At 53.4% G+C, this 16,883-nt stretch overlaps 1 protein-coding gene across 3 annotated transcripts in view; it reads right to left on the bottom strand.

The window, feature by feature from the left end:
- Positions 1-16,883, bottom strand: part of Sez6l (seizure related 6 homolog like) — a 168,027-nt gene that overhangs the window by 4,107 nt on the left and 147,037 nt on the right. Inside the window, exons 12-16 of one of the 3 annotated variants that reach the window (XM_052754975.1) lie at positions 14,190-14,381; positions 5,606-5,800; positions 4,055-4,087; positions 1,868-1,976; positions 841-943 (exon numbers count right to left, since the gene is read on the bottom strand). In XM_052754975.1, the coding sequence (XP_052610935.1) occupies positions 841-943; positions 1,868-1,976; positions 4,055-4,087; positions 5,606-5,800; positions 14,190-14,381 (632 nt within the window). Of the gene's footprint in view, positions 1-840; positions 944-1,867; positions 1,983-4,054; positions 4,088-5,605; positions 5,801-14,189; positions 14,382-16,883 lie in introns of all 3 variants that reach the window. The other 2 variants (XM_052754974.1, XM_052754973.1) reach the window with 2 other exon arrangements.

Consider the following 16,883-nt stretch of genomic DNA (forward strand, 5'->3'; position numbering starts at 1 on the left):
CAAGTCGCTCTCATCTCTCTGGACCTCCATGTCCTCATGAGTCACAGGGTAGTGTCTGAGGGTCACATGCCTGTCACATGGTACACCACCCACCAGCGTCGACGCCTGCGTGCTCTGCCAGGCTTTAGCGCTCACTGGAGTGAGAGATCGTACCTGTAGCCAGCTTTACAATCACAGCCACAGTTCCTGGTGATCCTGGAAGGTTCTGCGCAAGCTGAAAGAGCCCCACTGCCTAGGGTGGACGTAGTCACCCACCCCAGCACTTGGGAACAAGAGGTCAGGCTCTGGTGCCTGTGGTGCACCTGCCCAGTGCCCGAAGAGGACAGGGGATGCCAGCCCAATGCCTGAACACTGTTCCCTGTGTTTACACTGCTCACCCCACTCACACAAGTGGACTTGAAATGCAAGTCATGTGAGGCCTCAGCATACCCTACATCTATGGTTTAACTCTCAAGGCCCCAAAGAGTGAGTGATCCAGGCCATCCAGGATCATAGGAGAGTGCACTGTGAGGTTTTCCTGACAGGGAGGTCAGGAGACACTTTTTTTCTCAGATCGCATGCCTGTCTGTCAGTGAGGATGGCTTATAGCATCAGTACCATGCCCGGCTGCCCCACAGGAACCCGCACTGCAAGGTGAAGAACGGACCATGCTGCCTTTAAAGACTGGAACTCGGTTAGACACAGCAACTGCCCCCCCCCCCCCCCCCGCAGAGCTGGCTCTCCCAGCACCCTGCTCAGGAGGGGATCTGGTAGGGATGAGGCAGGACTCCCTAGTGGTCCCTCCGCCAGCCAAGCTGTGGGCAAGGGGGAGCCCTCCAGGAGAACAGTGGTCCCACTTACCCCAGTCTCATAGATGGGGTTGTCAAACTCTGTTTCCACGGTGATCTGGCTGTAGGGGTGGGAGTACATGAGGGGCAGGCGGAGGCTGGAATATTGTCGGCACCTGAGGGACAGACAGCAGAGCTCCAGTCACACCTCTGCCCCACTGGCTCCCAAGGCTCTGCAGGAGTCTCTGCAAAGGGCATGGGGTACTAGACAGCCCTGAGTGGGTGAGAATCCCATTGAGGGCAAGCACTCTCCGTTCATCGCTCTACAGGGTTGTAGGGAGCCAGCCCTGTCACCTCCTGCCCTGGGAAGGAGGAGCCCAAATTGATTTGACTTGTTAAGTAATTTCTGTGTCTATTGACTCTTCCCCCTGCCTCCCTGGACCATGCCTCCCGTCACACACTGAGCTGCAGAGAGCAGGGATTAAGGTCCTAGGAGGGCCTCTCCTGCACCTTTCTCTGCCTACTCACCTCCTGGTTCACTCACTGTCACTTTAAAGTTGGTTCAAAAGCGTTCCTCATTGCAGCCTCTCCTACCTACTCTACCCAGCCACCCAACCTCCAACCCAGGGCCTTTGCTCTCCCTCCCAGGCTCTCTTCCGTTTATCTGGTGCTTGCTTTCCTTCTGTGCTTGGGAGATCCACTACGTTTCCTCACTGGGCTCTGCTTCGTTCACGATAATGTTCCCCGAGCCCAGAGGCTGCTGGCACACGGCAGCAGCTCTGAAACCATCAGTGGGTGTGCCTATGACTGTGTCTGGATGTGGCTTTTTGTCCACTGAGGGCAAGCGCTGTGACCTTCAGCACCCAGGACCAAGCCCTGGGACCATGGCACATTCCTGTGCATTTGCTAAGTGACTGAGTGAACAGAGTGAACGGAGGCATGGCTATGGCTGAGAAGTGGTAGGGGAATCGGGAGGTGCCAAGATGCTTTCTGATTCTGACCACAGCACCCCACATCACAGGAAGTCACTATATCCAAGGGCCAGGTGGAGACGTTGAGGCCCCAGAGGTGCAGTTCCAGGCTGCACAACCCCCACCTACCTCGTGATGTAGATGTAGGCTCCTCCCAGTAGCAAGGAGATGAGAAGGACCGGAATGAAGATGGCCAGCGCCATGTTCCCACCTTCCAGTGAGGACTCTGCTGCCGCTTCTGCTACTGAGCACAGAAGCCACTGAGGCCCTTGTTTCCCACCAGCTCCACACCCACGGGGAACCTGGTTCTCAAGTGGGTGCCCCACCCCGGCTGACATCCCACGGAGGGACACAGGCAGAGAACAGAGGCCAGGCTGCTGACCCTTGCTAGGGAGCCCAGAGTCACCCTTGGCTGTGGTAGCCAGAGGGTGGCTGAGAAGCAGTTTGGATCTGGTCATTCTAGGCCCATTGGAGTACCGTGGAGAGGGCAGACATCTGGTTAAAATTCAACTCAGGGGGTGACTTGGACAAAGTTCAGGAACAATCTTGCCTTGCTCTCTGCCCTCCTCTCTGAGCAGCTGCACCAGGCTGGGGGACCCTTCTAGAGATTGCCAGTGGGGATGCCACCCAGCGGTGGCTCGGGGCAGTGGGGACAGTTCTGCTTCCCAGCCTCCTCTTGCCCCCCAACGCATGTGTTAACTGCAGAGATCATGGCCGCTATCTTGGGGTCTGGGGACACTTGCCCAGCACAGTTTGAGGGTGAGTCCCCCTCTCTCACATCGCTTCTAGAAGCTCGACCTCCTCTGCCCCTCTCTATGGTCATGTCTCACCAAGTTCAGCTGCGCCTCCATCTGTAACCCGTTAGCCGCCACCTACATGGGTGGAGATAACCGATCCTGATCTCCACAATGAATGTGCACAGCTGGGACTCTGGCTTCATTTACACTTCCTGAGCCCCGGGGCCCTGGGTGGCTTTTCCCACCGCTCACTGGGCAGCAAGAGGCAGTGGGGCATTCCCAGGTAGAGGGACATGGTGGGGCCACCCTGCTTCTCACGAACAGCTGACCCGTTATCCTCCTAACATTTACCTTTGTTCCCTACTCTTCCTGCCGGATTAAAGTGAACATCAGCTAATGACCTGTAATTCACCCGGCCTGGTACCTAGCTGTGTTGTTAGAACAACACTAATGGTGCCAGAGACAACGGGAACAGCCGTCGAACTGGTTAACGAACGGGTCACCGCCATCTGTGTGCACAGCCCTGCACTGCGCTGAACGGACATGGTGCACAAGGGTGGGCTGCTGCATGTGTGGGTCTTCAACCGTTGGCCTGACGGGATCAGGAGACACACCTAGGAGATGTGGCCACCTCTGATGTGAGGTATCCGGAAAGGTCTAAGTGGAGCGGGGAGACCCAGCCTGGATGCGGGCAGCTCCGCCCCATGGGCTGGGGTCCCTGACTGAATGCAAAGGAGAAAGTGAGCTGAGAGCAGCGTTCGTCTCTGCTTCCCGACTGTGGGTGCCCGGTGAGCAGCGGCCTCATGCTCCCGCCGCCATGCCTCCCCTTCCACGGCAGACTGGACCCTGGACCGGGGAGCCACAATAGGCACCTCCTCCTCTTAAAACGCCTTTGTGGGGTGTGCTGTCATATCAGGGATGCAAGTAACTAAGACGAGGAAGGAAGGAAGGAAGGAAGGAAGGAAGGAAGGAAGGAAGGAAGGAAGGAATCTAAGAAATGAGAGACCCTGGTCAGCTGTTGTCACCTGTCCCACAAAGCACACTCGGGAGAGGGAGATGGGGCTGTGCCAGGGAGAGGGGGCAGAGGGAGGCAGGGCCTGGATGCCCCCAGCAGCCTTTCACTCAGCCGCCAGAAGATGCTCTGCCCAGGAGGTGAGGTGAGGCTGGTCAGAAGCTGTCTGGCAGGGTCAGGGTTTCTCAGGTCTCTCTGGCTACATTGCCACTGTCAAATCCTTTCAGGTAATATTTAGGGACCTAAGTTGAAAATGCCTTTATTATTGTCCCCGCCCCTCCACGTGTGTGTGTGTGTGTGTGTGTGTGTGTGTGTGTGCCACGTGAGTGCAGTTGCCCACAGAGGCCAGCAGAGGGCATCAGATCCCCCCAGAGCTGGAGTTACAGGTGATTGTGAGCCACCTGACATGGGTGCTGGGAACAGAACACTGATCCTCTGCAAGAGCAGAGCACTCTTAACTGCCTAGCCTTCTCTCCAGCCTCAGTAGCTGCGTTTGGAGCCCCTGGGGAAAAGCTAACGACACAGATGCCGGATGTATTGGAACTTTCGAGACGGAGTAAAACTCACCTTCTAGTGCGTGTTCGAAACTGTCTTGATTCACTGAAACAGAAACCAGGAAGCAGCGTCAACACCGAGGGAGTTCACTGTTTGCATAAGGAGAAGCCGATGGGCCTACATTAGAAAACCCAGGGTGCACCGTGTGGGGGTGGTGCCTCTGGTGTTACGCAGCATGGTTCCCCCCACAGCACCTCCCAAGGTGGTGAGGGGAAAGAGATGGGCAAGTAGCCTGGGCATCATGGATGGTGATGACGCCTGCCGTGTGTTCTGCATTGTGCTAGGAGCTCTTGCATGCTCCCACCCACCCCTTGCCAGTCTCCTTTGGCACATGTGATCATCGACATTTTACAGATGAGCCAATGGGTTCACAGAAGTGCAGCAAGCAGAGAGCCTGGGATTCCAACCCGGCAGCTCCAGCTTCGTTCACAGCTCTTAACTTTTTTTTTTAAACAGCCTCTTGTGCGGGCCTTGAACATTCAGTGTCAGCCTCCCAATGGCTGGAAAGACAGTTGTGTGACCCCCACACCACCTCTAACTACTGGTCTTTTCACGTGGTCTTTTATATTATTTCCAAGGAGGTGTGTCTCAAGACCCCAACACCGACTGCAGCCGGGGTGAACCGGCTCCAGCTTCGAAATCCATGTCACTCAGACCTTTGCATTGCATCTGTCACCTGTATTTATTGACCGGGGTCTGCATTCTATATCAAACTATTTCCATAAACTCCTGTTTCTTACAAAGCCCTGAGGTTCAAGGTACCAGGGATGATATCCCATGCTCTGTCACCAAAGTCACCATGCTGGCCGAGCGCTCAACTGCCCAGACCAGGGCACTCCCAGATGCAGAGCCTGGAAGTGAAGTCTTAAGTGGGAAGACTGTACCCATAGCGGCCAGGCCACCCTGGCCACTCTGCATTTACTATGTCCTGGCTGGTCCCAGGACTCCTGATTACACTTCGACTAACTGAAGTCACCATCGATCGGAGACAACAACCCCGGCTAAGAAGCTGGTTAGCTGCAGTCTTCCAAAGGTGCCCCCAACTAGAGAATCGGTCCCCAGATTTATAGGTTGATGTTGTTTGAGGCGGGGAGGGGGGAGGGGGCTTTGGACAGTGACAGGGTATGAGATAGCCCTGCCATGTCAGCAGGCAGCAGGGATCCCCTACAGGTGCAGAGCCAAGCTTTGGGCACTCAGCCTTCACTACCCTGGACCAAACAGACTTCTATTCTATATAAACTACCTGTTCTCAGATATTTTGTTACAGTCACAAAAAAGGGACCAAGAAGAGGTGTGGTGGGGGCACATCGGCAATCCCAGCACTTGGGAGGTGGAAGTAAGTGGATCGGGAGCTCAAGGTTAGCCTTGGCTACAAAGGAAGTTCTAGGCTAGCTTGGGCTACATAAGACTGTCTCAAGAAAGAAATGAATGAACCAAAGAAAGAAAGCAGACTGGACAGGAACCCACTGGATTTGGATTCCACGAAGCCACACAGGCCAGCCTCAGAGCAAGCTCGGCTTCTCCTGGAGCCAGCCCTGACCCTGGCTCCTCGGGTCTCTTTACCTTTACAGATGGGCAGGGGCCCGCTCCAATGGGACGGCTGTCCCAGAATGCAGCGGATGGTCACTTCGCCCATGAGCTCAAAGCCCTCATAGCACATGAAGGTGAGGGACTCTCCAGGCAGGTACAGCCGCTTATACAGGATCTGGTACCCATTCTCAGGCAACCCTGGATTGTCACATGCCAGGGACTCCTCAGCTGAAATGAAGCCAGACACGGACTCTGAGAGTCTGTCTCAGACTCAGCACCATTCTCTGGGTGACCTAGCCCGCCCCTCAGCATCCCCTCTCCAGAGCCCCATCCTGCACCCACATGGTTTCCCCTCATCCTCTCTCCCATCTCTGGGTACACACTACACATGAGCATCGCAGGATGAATAGGGGTCCAGAATCGGGTTAAAAACTGTCAGTTCTTTCATTTACTAGCTGAGTGACCTCCAGAAAGTATTACATCCTCTCTGATCTCCAGTTTTCTCCTTAGCACATGGGAACAGGACTGCAGGACTCCCTAAGAGAATGGATGTAAGAGGTGGAGAATGTCCTCGCCAGGTGGAGGGTGCTCACTAAGTGATGGATCTTGGTGGCGATCGATTGAAAAGACTGTCCACTCCTCCAGAGCCCATCTGGCGTGTCCAGGTCTGGTCTCTGTCACTCATCATTTCTCCTCCAGGAGTCTTTCCCTGATGCCACCGGCCACCAAATTTCTTAGTGTTTTCTTCTTCTGCCCAGCAGCGCCCACACTGTAAAGTGCTGCCATTATTCAGGACAATTGTCTGTGGAATCAAATGACAGGAGCCTGAAGTGGCCGCAACCAACAGGTTCACACTCCCCTCTGGTGGCTGCTTTTGGGTACTGCCGACGCCAAGTCCTGGGAGACCTAGGGTGTGGAACTTGCTGGGTGAGCCTTGTTTGCCCCTGGGTAGCAGCCAGCAAACATCGCTCAGCACCACAAATCCTGAGACAGCTGCAAGATTTTAAATCGCGGCAAAATCCTCACAAAGGTTACCGACTTAGCCGTGAACAGCTGACCTCTAGGACTCGGCGCACCTCGCCCCAGCTTCCGGAAGCCATCTTTCCACGTTCAGTGTCTGTGAACCCGAGGAAGACAGGGATTCACACAGGTGTGACTGGACTCTGGGAGGAATGGCTTATTTCTCTTAGCAGAGGTCCTCGAGGCTCCTCTCCGTGTCCTAAGTGCTTCCGTTTTTTAAGGCTGAATAGTATTCCGTTGACAAGCAGACCATGCCCCGTGTCCCCGTTTCCCAACAGTACTGATGTCACTCTGAGTGTGCGAATCCAGCTCAGTTCCACTTCTGGTTCTTTGGGGGTAGACACCCAGAAAAATGACTACTGGGTCCCAGGGTGGTCCCCATTTTGATTTTTGAGGACCTGTATGCAGTCTGGGACATCAGCTACCCCATGCCACGTTCTCACTAATGATGCACACAGGTTCCAGATTTTCCACAGAGACCCACCGGTGGGACCTCACTCTGGCTTGAGAAGAGCCGTGGCTCCAGGTGTTGCCTCCTGCACCAGCTGCCCGCCGCCGTTCAGGAAGATGAGAGGGAGGGCGTTTCATCAGCAGCTTTAGGTGCCCCCAGGTGAGCAAGCCTCAGGAGAGAAGGGACCCAAGGCAAGCCTGCAGCCTAGGCTTCCGTCTTCTGAGGGTAAGCCTTCTTCTCAAACCCACAGTGCCCAGACCAGGACTCAGGGGGACTGGTCTGTTGAGACTCACAGGACCTGGACGCGTTTGACAGCTGCTCTCAACGGTCCCCCAGGGCCACTCCATCTTCCTTTCCCTGCAGCTGTGCCTACCTCACACTAAACACCTTGCTGAGTGAAGGGCACTCTCCTCCCCTCCCTGCCTTCTCTTCTCTCTCCCTCCCTGCAAGTTCTCTCTCCCTTTGTCACCGGTGAGCTCCACAGACAGAAGTGGAGATGGCTCTGAGGTTCCTACCTCCTGGGACTGTCCCCTGGGTATTGCCGGGACCCCAGACTTGCTTTCGGCTGTGAACCTGGGAAACCTCCTCTGATGACACTGTCTGAGATGGGCACTTCTTTCTTTCTAATAAATCACCGTGGCGGGTGAGACACCCGGCTTTGGTGTGTGCTGCCGCCACCTAGATGGGTCCACGTGGTGCGGGCTAAAGGGCCCACAAGGACCCCAGACTTGTGACCCACAGCAAGGGCCTGAAGTGGTTACTACCTCTTCTTCTGTAAGGTGTATCATCTAAAGACCCCTTGCTGACCCAGGTCTGTCCTTGGGGATTTCAATGTCCCTGGAGTTTCTGTAATGTCCCCAGCACTGCGTGTGGTGGCGGTGGTGGTGTGTGTTCTCTCTAACACTTCCTGGAACTCAATATTATATTGTGCTCATTTCGAGATCCTAGCACCCGGCACAGGGTTTGTTTCACAGGAAGTACCAGTTATTCCATCAACCAACATATCCCATAAGCGTGAGGTGTGTTGTGGTTTGAATGACACCACAAAGTGTCACCTGCAGGCTCATGGGATTGAACACTTGTTGCTTGGCTGGGAGCGCTCCTTGGGAAGGTCACCGAACCTTTAAGAGGGGAAGCCTTGCCGGGCGGTGGTGGCGCACGCCTTTAATCCCAGCACTCGGGAGGCAGAGCCAGGCGGATCTCTGTGAGTTCGAGGCCAGCCTGGGCTACCAAGTGAGTCCCAGGAAAGGCGCAAAGCTACACAGAGAAACCCTGTCTCGAAAAACCAAAAAAAAAAAAAAAAAAAAAAAAGAGGGGAAGCCTCTCTGGAGGATGTATATCTTTGGGGGCGGGTCTTGAGGTTTCATAGCCTGGCACCATTTCCTGTTCCTCTCTGCCTCCTGAGTGCAGATGCAATGTGACCAGCCGGCCTACCTGCTCCCACCCACACTTCCTCCCCCACCCCCACCATGCTGGACTGCAGCCCCTCCACTGTAAGCCAGAATCAACCCTTTTCCCTTGAAAATTGCGTCTTGATGTCGTGTTGTCCTCACAGTATTCACAGAGATAAATAAAACAAATCCAAACTCGGTCCCACAAGACTGAGGCCAGAGGCACACAGCAGAATACAGGGCCAGGCTGGAGCCTCTTCTCTGCCAGAGTGACCAATACAGTGTGGATGAGGAGAAAGGGATCTTCCTGGCCACCATACAATTGGAGGCTTATCAAAATATACAATGGAAAAAAGAAAGCATCTTCAACAAATGGTGCTGGCATAATTGGATGTTGGCATGTAGAAGAATGCAAATAGATCCCTATCTGTCACCATACACAAAACTCAAGTCCAAGTGGATCAAAGACCTCAACATAAATCCAGTTACACTGAACCTGATAGAAGAGAAAGTGGGAAATAGTCTTGAATGCATTGGCACAGGAGACCACTTCCTGAATAGAACACCAGTAGCACAGACACTGAGATAAACAAGTGGGACCTCCTGAAACTAAAAAGCTTCTGTAAGGTGAAGGACACCATCAATAAGACAAGACCGCAGCCTACAGAATGGGAAAAGATCTTCACCAACCCCACATCTGACAGAGGGCTGGTCTCCAAAATATATAAAGAACTCAAGAAACTAGACATCAAAATATCAAATAATCCAATTTAAAAATGGGGGTACATATCTAAACAGAGAATTCTCAACAGAAGAATCTCAAATGGTTGAAAGATGTTTAAGGAATTGCTCAACATCCTTAGTCATCAGGGAAATGCAAATCAAAACAACTCTGAGATACCATCTTACATCCGTCAGAATGGCTAAGATCAAAAACACTGACGACAGCTTATGTTGGAGAGGATGTGGAGCAAGGGGAACACTCCTCCACTGCTGGTGAGAATGCAAACTGGTACAGCCACTTTGGAAATCAATATGGTGGTTTCTCAGAAAATTGGGAATCAATCTACCTCAAGACCCAGCTATACCACTCTTGGGCATATACCCAAAGGATGCTCAATTATACCACAAAGACACTTGCTCATCTATGTTCATAGCAGCATTATTCATAATAGCCAGAACCTGGAAACAGCCTAGATTCCCCTCAACCGAAGAATGGATAAAGAAAATGTGGTACATTTACACAATGGAGTATTGTTCTGCTGTAAAAAAAAATGACCTCATGAAATTGCAGGCAAATGGATGGAATTAGGAAAAAATCATTCTGAGTGAGGTTACCCAGACCCAGAGAGACAAACAGCATGTACTCACTCATAAGTTGATATTAGGAGTAAAGTATAGCAAAACCAACTTGCAGTCCACAGCCCCAGAGAGCCTAGATAATGAGGAGGGCCCAATGAGGGACGCATGGATTTCCTTGGGAAGGGGAAATAGAAGAGATCTCCTGGGTAAACTGACGGCAGGTGATGGAGGGATGGGAACTTGAGGGAGCAGATTGGGTGGGCTGGGTGCTGGAGGAGGGACAGAGGGGGAGAGTAAAGACATCTTGATGGAGGGGCATTTTGGGGTTAGGGAGAAACTTGGCTCCATGGAAACCCCCAGGGATCCACAAGGATAACCCCAGCTAAGACTCCTAGCAATAGTGGAGAGGGTGCCTGAACTGGCCACCTGCTGTAATCAGATTGGTGTCTACCCTGATTGTCATCAGAGATACTCTATCTAGTAACTGATTAAGCAGATGCAGAAATGCTCAGGCAAACACTGCGCTGAGCTCTGGGAGTCTTGCTGAAGAAAGGGAGGAAGAATTGTATGAGCCGGGGTAGGGGGTGGGTCATGATGGTGGAACCCACAGAGACAGCTGATCCAACCTCGTGGGAGCTCATGGACTCTGCACCAGCAGTTAGGGAGCCTCCATGGGACCGACCTAGAGCCTCTGCATGTGTGTGACAGTTGTGTAGCTTGATCTCTTTGTAAGGCTCCTAGCAGTGAGATCAGGATCTGTCCCTGGATCCTGCTGGCTTTGGGGAACCTGTTCCCCATGGTGGATTACCTTGCCCAGGCTTGACACAAGGGGAGCTCAGTCCTGCCTCAACTAGATATGCCATGCTTTGCTCAAGCCCATGGAGGCCTGCCCCTTTCTGAGTGGAGATGGAGGAAGAGTGGAAGGGGAGGGGGGTAGATGGGAAACGGGGGGGGGGGGACTGGAAGGAGAGGAGGGAGGGGAGACTGCAGTTGGTATGTAAAATAAATGAAAAAAAAGTTATTTAAAAATAATAAATAAAAATTGCATAAAAACAACAACAATTGGAGGCTTATCTTGGCTGATGCATCTCAGATGACCGTGATAGTGTGGACATGTCCTGGCAGGCACCCACACCTGTTTCCTAGAGCCAACTTGCCTGGCTGTGGGACCTGAGAGAAACTAGGAAGGGTCACTCCGTGTCCTGCCCTTGAGTGTGTGTGCACTCCACATTCTCAGGAGTCCACCAGACACACAGGTGGGAGGAGATGGCTGCAGCCTCCTGTGCTGGAGAGCACCCCTTCCCAGGGAGGAGGGCGTCACAGCCGTGACGGGTGGGGTAGAGACCAGCACAGAGTCCCCTTTAGATCAGCTCCCCAGAGTGGCTCATGAGGACCAGGCTTGGCCAAGGCTACTGTCACATGCAATGAAGGTTATCTATAGACTTCAGGTTTGCCCTTGGCTCTGTGAATAGTTTGAGACTTGCAGCCAGGTCCACAATCACGCCACAGCGCCTCCCTTCAGTCAGCCCTGGGAAATCTCCAAGACTCCTTGTGTTACACATCCGTGGATGCGACCTGAGGCACAGCAAGGGATTGTTAAACCCTGAAGAGTGAGCCTGGGCTTGTGGGAGGGAGGACTTTTAAACTTAATTCAATTTTCAGTTTATTTTCTGAGTCTTAGGTAATCTAAACAGCGACTTATACCCCTAGCCTTTGCTTTTCAGTGACAGGTTGGCTTGAACTCATGAACTTCCTGCTTTAGCCCTGCCACAGGGAGAGAGGACAAGGGTGTGCTGTGACATCCAGTCTAAACGTCGGTTCTAATCTTTTCTGGTTTGCTTAGATGAAGTGAGTCGTTAACTTCATAGAGAGAGTTCATCAGACTCTGTGACACTCGGCTTGGTAGACAACTGATGTGCATTCAGCCTGTGCTAGGCCGGTGCTGGGAGCTGGCTGGAGTGGAGGTGGTGAGCTGGTTTCTGTTCTGTTCTGCCAGAGCTCAGCCGTCCTGAGCACTGAGGAGAATCTGGACCCCCATGTTTCCAGAGCAGAGAGGCACCTTGAAAGCCCCCCCTACACAATTCCCGTAGTACCCAGAAGTGACCAGCAGATGGCAGTAGCACCCCAGGAGCTTTCTCTATAATCCTTTCGGGAATCGTCTACCTTGAATGTTCAAATGACTCCACAACCCTCTTGCCCCACCCGTGTGCCGGGATTGCAGGTGTGGGCTGCCATGCTGGCTGCAGGGTGCTGTTCCGAAAGGCCCAGTGAGATCTACAGTTCACTTTGACGCATCTGTGACTTGTTTTCTGGCTGCTGAATGACCAGGTTTCAACCCTGGAGTGGCTCAGGAAGGAAGGGTCTAGTCGGTCTCCCAGTTAAGGGTACAGTCCATCGGGGCGAGGAAGGCGTGGCGGCAGGAGTGTGTCACACTGTGTCCCCAGTCAGGAGGCGGAGAGATGAAACCCTCTTTTTATTCAGCCCATAGGATGGTACCACCCACACCAAGGGTTCATAGTGACAGTGTCTTCTCTCTGGAAACTGCAGGAGTTTGTCCAGAGGTGTGTCTCCTAGGTGACTGCAAATCTAGTTGGGGCCACAAGGGAAGAGGTGAACTCACAGGACGATCAATGGGTTAGTCTGTCACTTACTTCATGTCTGAAATACGTGGATGTTCATTTTGGATAGATGACAGCCATCCTAAGTCTCCAAAGTCCCGGGGAGTCAAGACCACAACGCCTGTGCTATCTCACGGCAACAACCTGCAGTCAGCTTTGTTTGGAGACGGGGGTCTTGCTACTATGCCGCTCAGGATGGCCTTGAACTTGCCATCCTCCTGCCTCAGCAGTGCTGAGATTATCGGTATACACCAACCACCACAGATGGTTCAGAAATTTTTTCTTTATATAGGGTCGTCCGGTGGCCCGGAGACACAGATCTGACTGTTCTCCTCCCTGCTTAGCTGGTGAGACCATCGGGTCACTTGACACAGTTACTCAGCCATCAGGTAGTGTGGACAGGCTTGGTGGGGAGGTTGCCTCCACCGGTCAATGGCTCGCTGCATTGCCATTTTATAGACAAGTAAACCGAGGCCCAGGCAACTCATTTATCAAGCGTCTCACAAGGAGGAAGGGGCCGAGCTATCATCGGAGTCTGGTGATACTTTGGCCCTCAAGCTGGTTCAATTCAGTTTTCAGCCTCCCCACCGCCCCCACCCAGGCCATCATGAGAAGGAACTTTCCCTCTCCCCTCCCCCAGTGAGGCTGCTCCATCCCTTCCCTGTTCCCCAAGGTTCTCTAGTGTCCTGACACCTCCTGTGACTTGCAAGATCATTAGCATGGGTGTCAGGGAAGCTGGTACTACTCAGCCCTGTACCTGATAGGGAGATTTCCAGGAACATCTCCCGGTGGGGGGAGGCTCCAGGCTTCGGTGGCCTGGGGAGAATTTAAGTGTAAACATGTGCATCTGTGTGTCCATCAGAGGATGTCACGAGTGTGGCCATCAGAGGGCAGAAGAGGGGGTCAGGTCCCTTGGAGCTAAATTACAGGCAGTTGTGAGCCCCGGACATAGGTGCTGGGAACACAGCTGTTTTAAACCTCAATGGCCTGTGAACTCTCTTGGCCACACAACTCCCCTACTTCACACTGTCTTGGTCTATAGTTGCTGTGGGCAGGGTTTCAGGGGCTCATCAGAAGCCTGGCCTTGCAACTGAACTCTCTGTTAAGTAGGTGGTGGCCAAGGCTTTTCTGAACCTTGCATCCCTTCCCCCATCTCTTAGATAGGGTCTCCCTGTGACGCTCAGCCTGGCTGAGAACCCCTAGTCCTGCTTCAGGCTCCCCAAAGGGATGACAGGCACGCGCCACGCCTGGCTTTAGAATCTTCTCCTTATCCTCGATCTCTCTCCCTCTCCCTCTCTTTTTGCATGCACATGTGTGTTGTGCAAGCAAGTGTTGTGTTGACATACATGCGTGTGACTGTGCGTGTGCGGTATGTGTGTGTGTGTGTGTGTGTGTGTGTGTGTGTGTGTGTGTGTGCTGAGGCCAGAGGTCGATGTTGATGTCTTCCCGTACCACTTCTCACTCTCCTGGGGCAGTATCTCTCTCTGAACCGGGAGTTCTGTTTGGCTAGTCCAGCTCAGCCTGGATCCCTTGTCCCTGCCTCCTCCACCGGCGTGGGTGCTGGGGATTCAAACTCCAGCCCTTAAGTTAGCAGAGCAAGTCTCCCCAACCCCACGTCTCATGTTCTTCTGAACATGAAACAAGAGAGAAGCGAGGGAAACCCGGCAGAGGGCTGACATGTTCACCTGAGAGCCATTGCCCCGACAGTGCCCGCTGCTGTGGTGTGTGGTGGTAGCAACACAAGTGTGCAATGTGATGCCTCCCCCAGGCCGGCCTCCTCTGCGGCAGGAGAGGCAAGCCCGAAACAACGACCCCAGTTTGAACGCAGGACTCACAGACACAGTGGGGCAGGCGAGATGTCCAGATGGGAGTCCCGGTCTCGCGGCTGTAGCAGGTGAGAAGCGAACTCCCTTCGAGCACAAATCCGGGGCTGCAGGTGTACTGGATGGTGGTGCCCACCAGCAGCACGGGGTCGGAGATGAGGCGGGTGGAGTGCTCCACCTCCCCAGGGTCGGTACAGTACATAACTGCGGACAGAGGAGCACATGGGTGTACAGGGACACCACGGGTCACCAAGACTGACGGGAGGATCTAGAAAGTTCCTCAAGTCAGCCCTTTACCTTTTGCGGACAGAGCACACGGCTCCGCAGAGGTGGCTGGAGAACAGGTCAGGTGGGAGGAGACCTGAATTTTATTCCTGAGTGTGCCCCCAAAGTTTTCGCCAGGCCCCAAACCTATATCTAAGGTATAAATCATCACTGAGCGGGGTGAGCACAGTGTGTGTGTCGGGGGTAAGCACGGTGTGTGTGTGTGTGTGTGTGTGTGTGTGTGTGTGTGTGTGAGAGAGAGAGCATGGTGTGTGTGAGAGAGAGCATGGTGTGTGTGTGTGTGAGCATGGTGTGTGTGTGTGAGCACGGTGTGTGTGTGTGGGTGAGCACGGTGTGTGTGTGTGTGTGGGTGAGCACGGTGTGTGTGTGTGAGCACGGTGTGTATGGGAGTGAGCACGGTGTGTGTGTGGGTGAGCACGGTGTGTGTGTGTGGGTGAGCACGGTGTGTGTGTGTGAGCACGGTGTGTGTGTGTGTGTGTGAGCACGGTGTGTGTGTGTGAGCACGGTGTGTGTGTGTGGGTGAGCACGGTGTGTGTGTGTGGGGGTGTGAGCATGGTGTGTGTGTGTGGGTGAGCATGGTGTGTGTGGGGGTGAGCAGGGTGTGTGTGTGGGGGTAAGCAGGGTGTGTGTGTGGGTGAGCAGGGTGTGTGTGTGTGGGTGAGCACGGTGTGTGTGGGGTGAGCAGGATGTGTGTGTGGGTGAGCACGGTGTGTGTGTGGGTAAGCAAGGTGTGTGTGTGTGGGTGAGCATGGTGTGTGTGGGGTGAGCATGGTGTGTGGGGTGAGCATGGTGTGTGGGATGAGCATGGTGTATGTGTGGGTGAGCACAGTGTGTGTGGGGGTGAGTATAGTGTATGTGTGGGGGTGAGCACAGTGTGTGTGTGTGGGTGAGCATGGTGTGTGTGGGGTGAGCACAGTGTATGTGTGTGGGTGAGCACGGTGTGTGTAGGGGTGAGCAGGGTGTGTGTGGGGGGGTGAGGTGAGCATGGCGGGGAGGGAAGGGCTGTTTGAGCATCCGTTCTATGAAATCCCTCGCAGTGGCCAGAGTGGGAGGAACAGAGTGGGGGCTGTTCCTGCTCTCTGGGATGCCTGACCCTGGGAAACCAGCATCAATTGCACTTTAATTAGAAAATCAATACAGATAAAAGGGAAACAGTAAACTAATTAACAAGGAAGGAAGTGAACACCTGAGTGATGTGAACAACGTCCACCACCCTCGGAATGGGCAGTTTACGCACGTGCATCCCTTCGTGTAGAATACCCTTCTGCAGCCATTTCCACCTGTAAACCATCTGTCTGTCTATCCACCCATCTGCCAATCCTCTGTCCATCTGTCCACCCACGTAGCCATCTATCCTGTCTGTCTGTGTATCTGTCCATCTGTCCATCCATCTAGATATAGCTTTATATAGATATAGAGAGACAAAGTCATATGTCACATATAGAGTTATGCATTAGTTACCTTGTACACATATATCATACACATTGTATATTAAACGCATGGTCTATAACTCCATCTTACCTGCATAAATATCCATGTCTAGGAATCCCACACATTTATCTACCAACAGATATGAGCAGATATCTACACATGGAGACATGTAGAGAGATACCTACATAGAAAATGTCAGGACCTACCTATGCACAGACCAGGCTCATCCGTATCTATAAACCCATCCATCCATCCATCTGTCCGTCCACCTGCCTCCCTGCCTCCCTGGGTCCATCTGAGTGTTCCAGGTGCCACAGGTACCACACATGTGCACGTGGCTGACCGTGGCTCTTCGGTAGCTCTTCCCGTGTGGCCTGGCTGCTGTCTTTCCCCTTAGGTGGCCCAGTCCCTGATCTGTCCCTTCCCCATCTCCCTCACCCTCTGCCAGCACTTGTTATTATCGAGCTGTTCTGATTCCAGTCTTGTGGAACAGGGACATTAAACTGTCACCTGGAGGTCCCTGCCACAGGGTTGGAGCTACGAGTTTGATGCGGGAGGTGGGGGAAGAAACCGGCCAGGAGAAGAGGCCACGTCAAAGCTCTGCTCCTTCCCTTGCTGTAGGACATGAGCAAGAAGCTAGCAGCGCCTCCTTTCCTTACCCCCATCAGGACAGGGAGCACTTCGCCTGTCAGGACAGGGAGCACTCCTGGGGCAGCACCCGGGAGTCAGCAGGAAGGAGACTGGCTGCCGGTGCAGGGAGCTCAGAACTGGAGGAAGATGGCTTTGATTTGCTCTGCTTGGCTCTACAGACATGTTAAAGATTCAGCATCGCTTTCACAAGGCTGGGCACACTCATTTGCTACAGTCCCCACTGCTCCCTGTCACTCTCCGCCCAATACATTTCATCTATTTTCATTTCTACTAGACTGTAGGCAACAGAGCTGGGGTTCCAGTGAAACCATTTGAGGAAGGAGGCCAGCTCCCACCTTA

Source organism: Peromyscus californicus, unplaced genomic scaffold, assembly GCF_007827085.1.
Source record: "Peromyscus californicus insignis strain IS unplaced genomic scaffold, ASM782708v3 Scaffold_2__1_contigs__length_46816999, whole genome shotgun sequence".
Classification (NCBI taxonomy): Eukaryota; Metazoa; Chordata; class Mammalia; order Rodentia; family Cricetidae; genus Peromyscus; species Peromyscus californicus.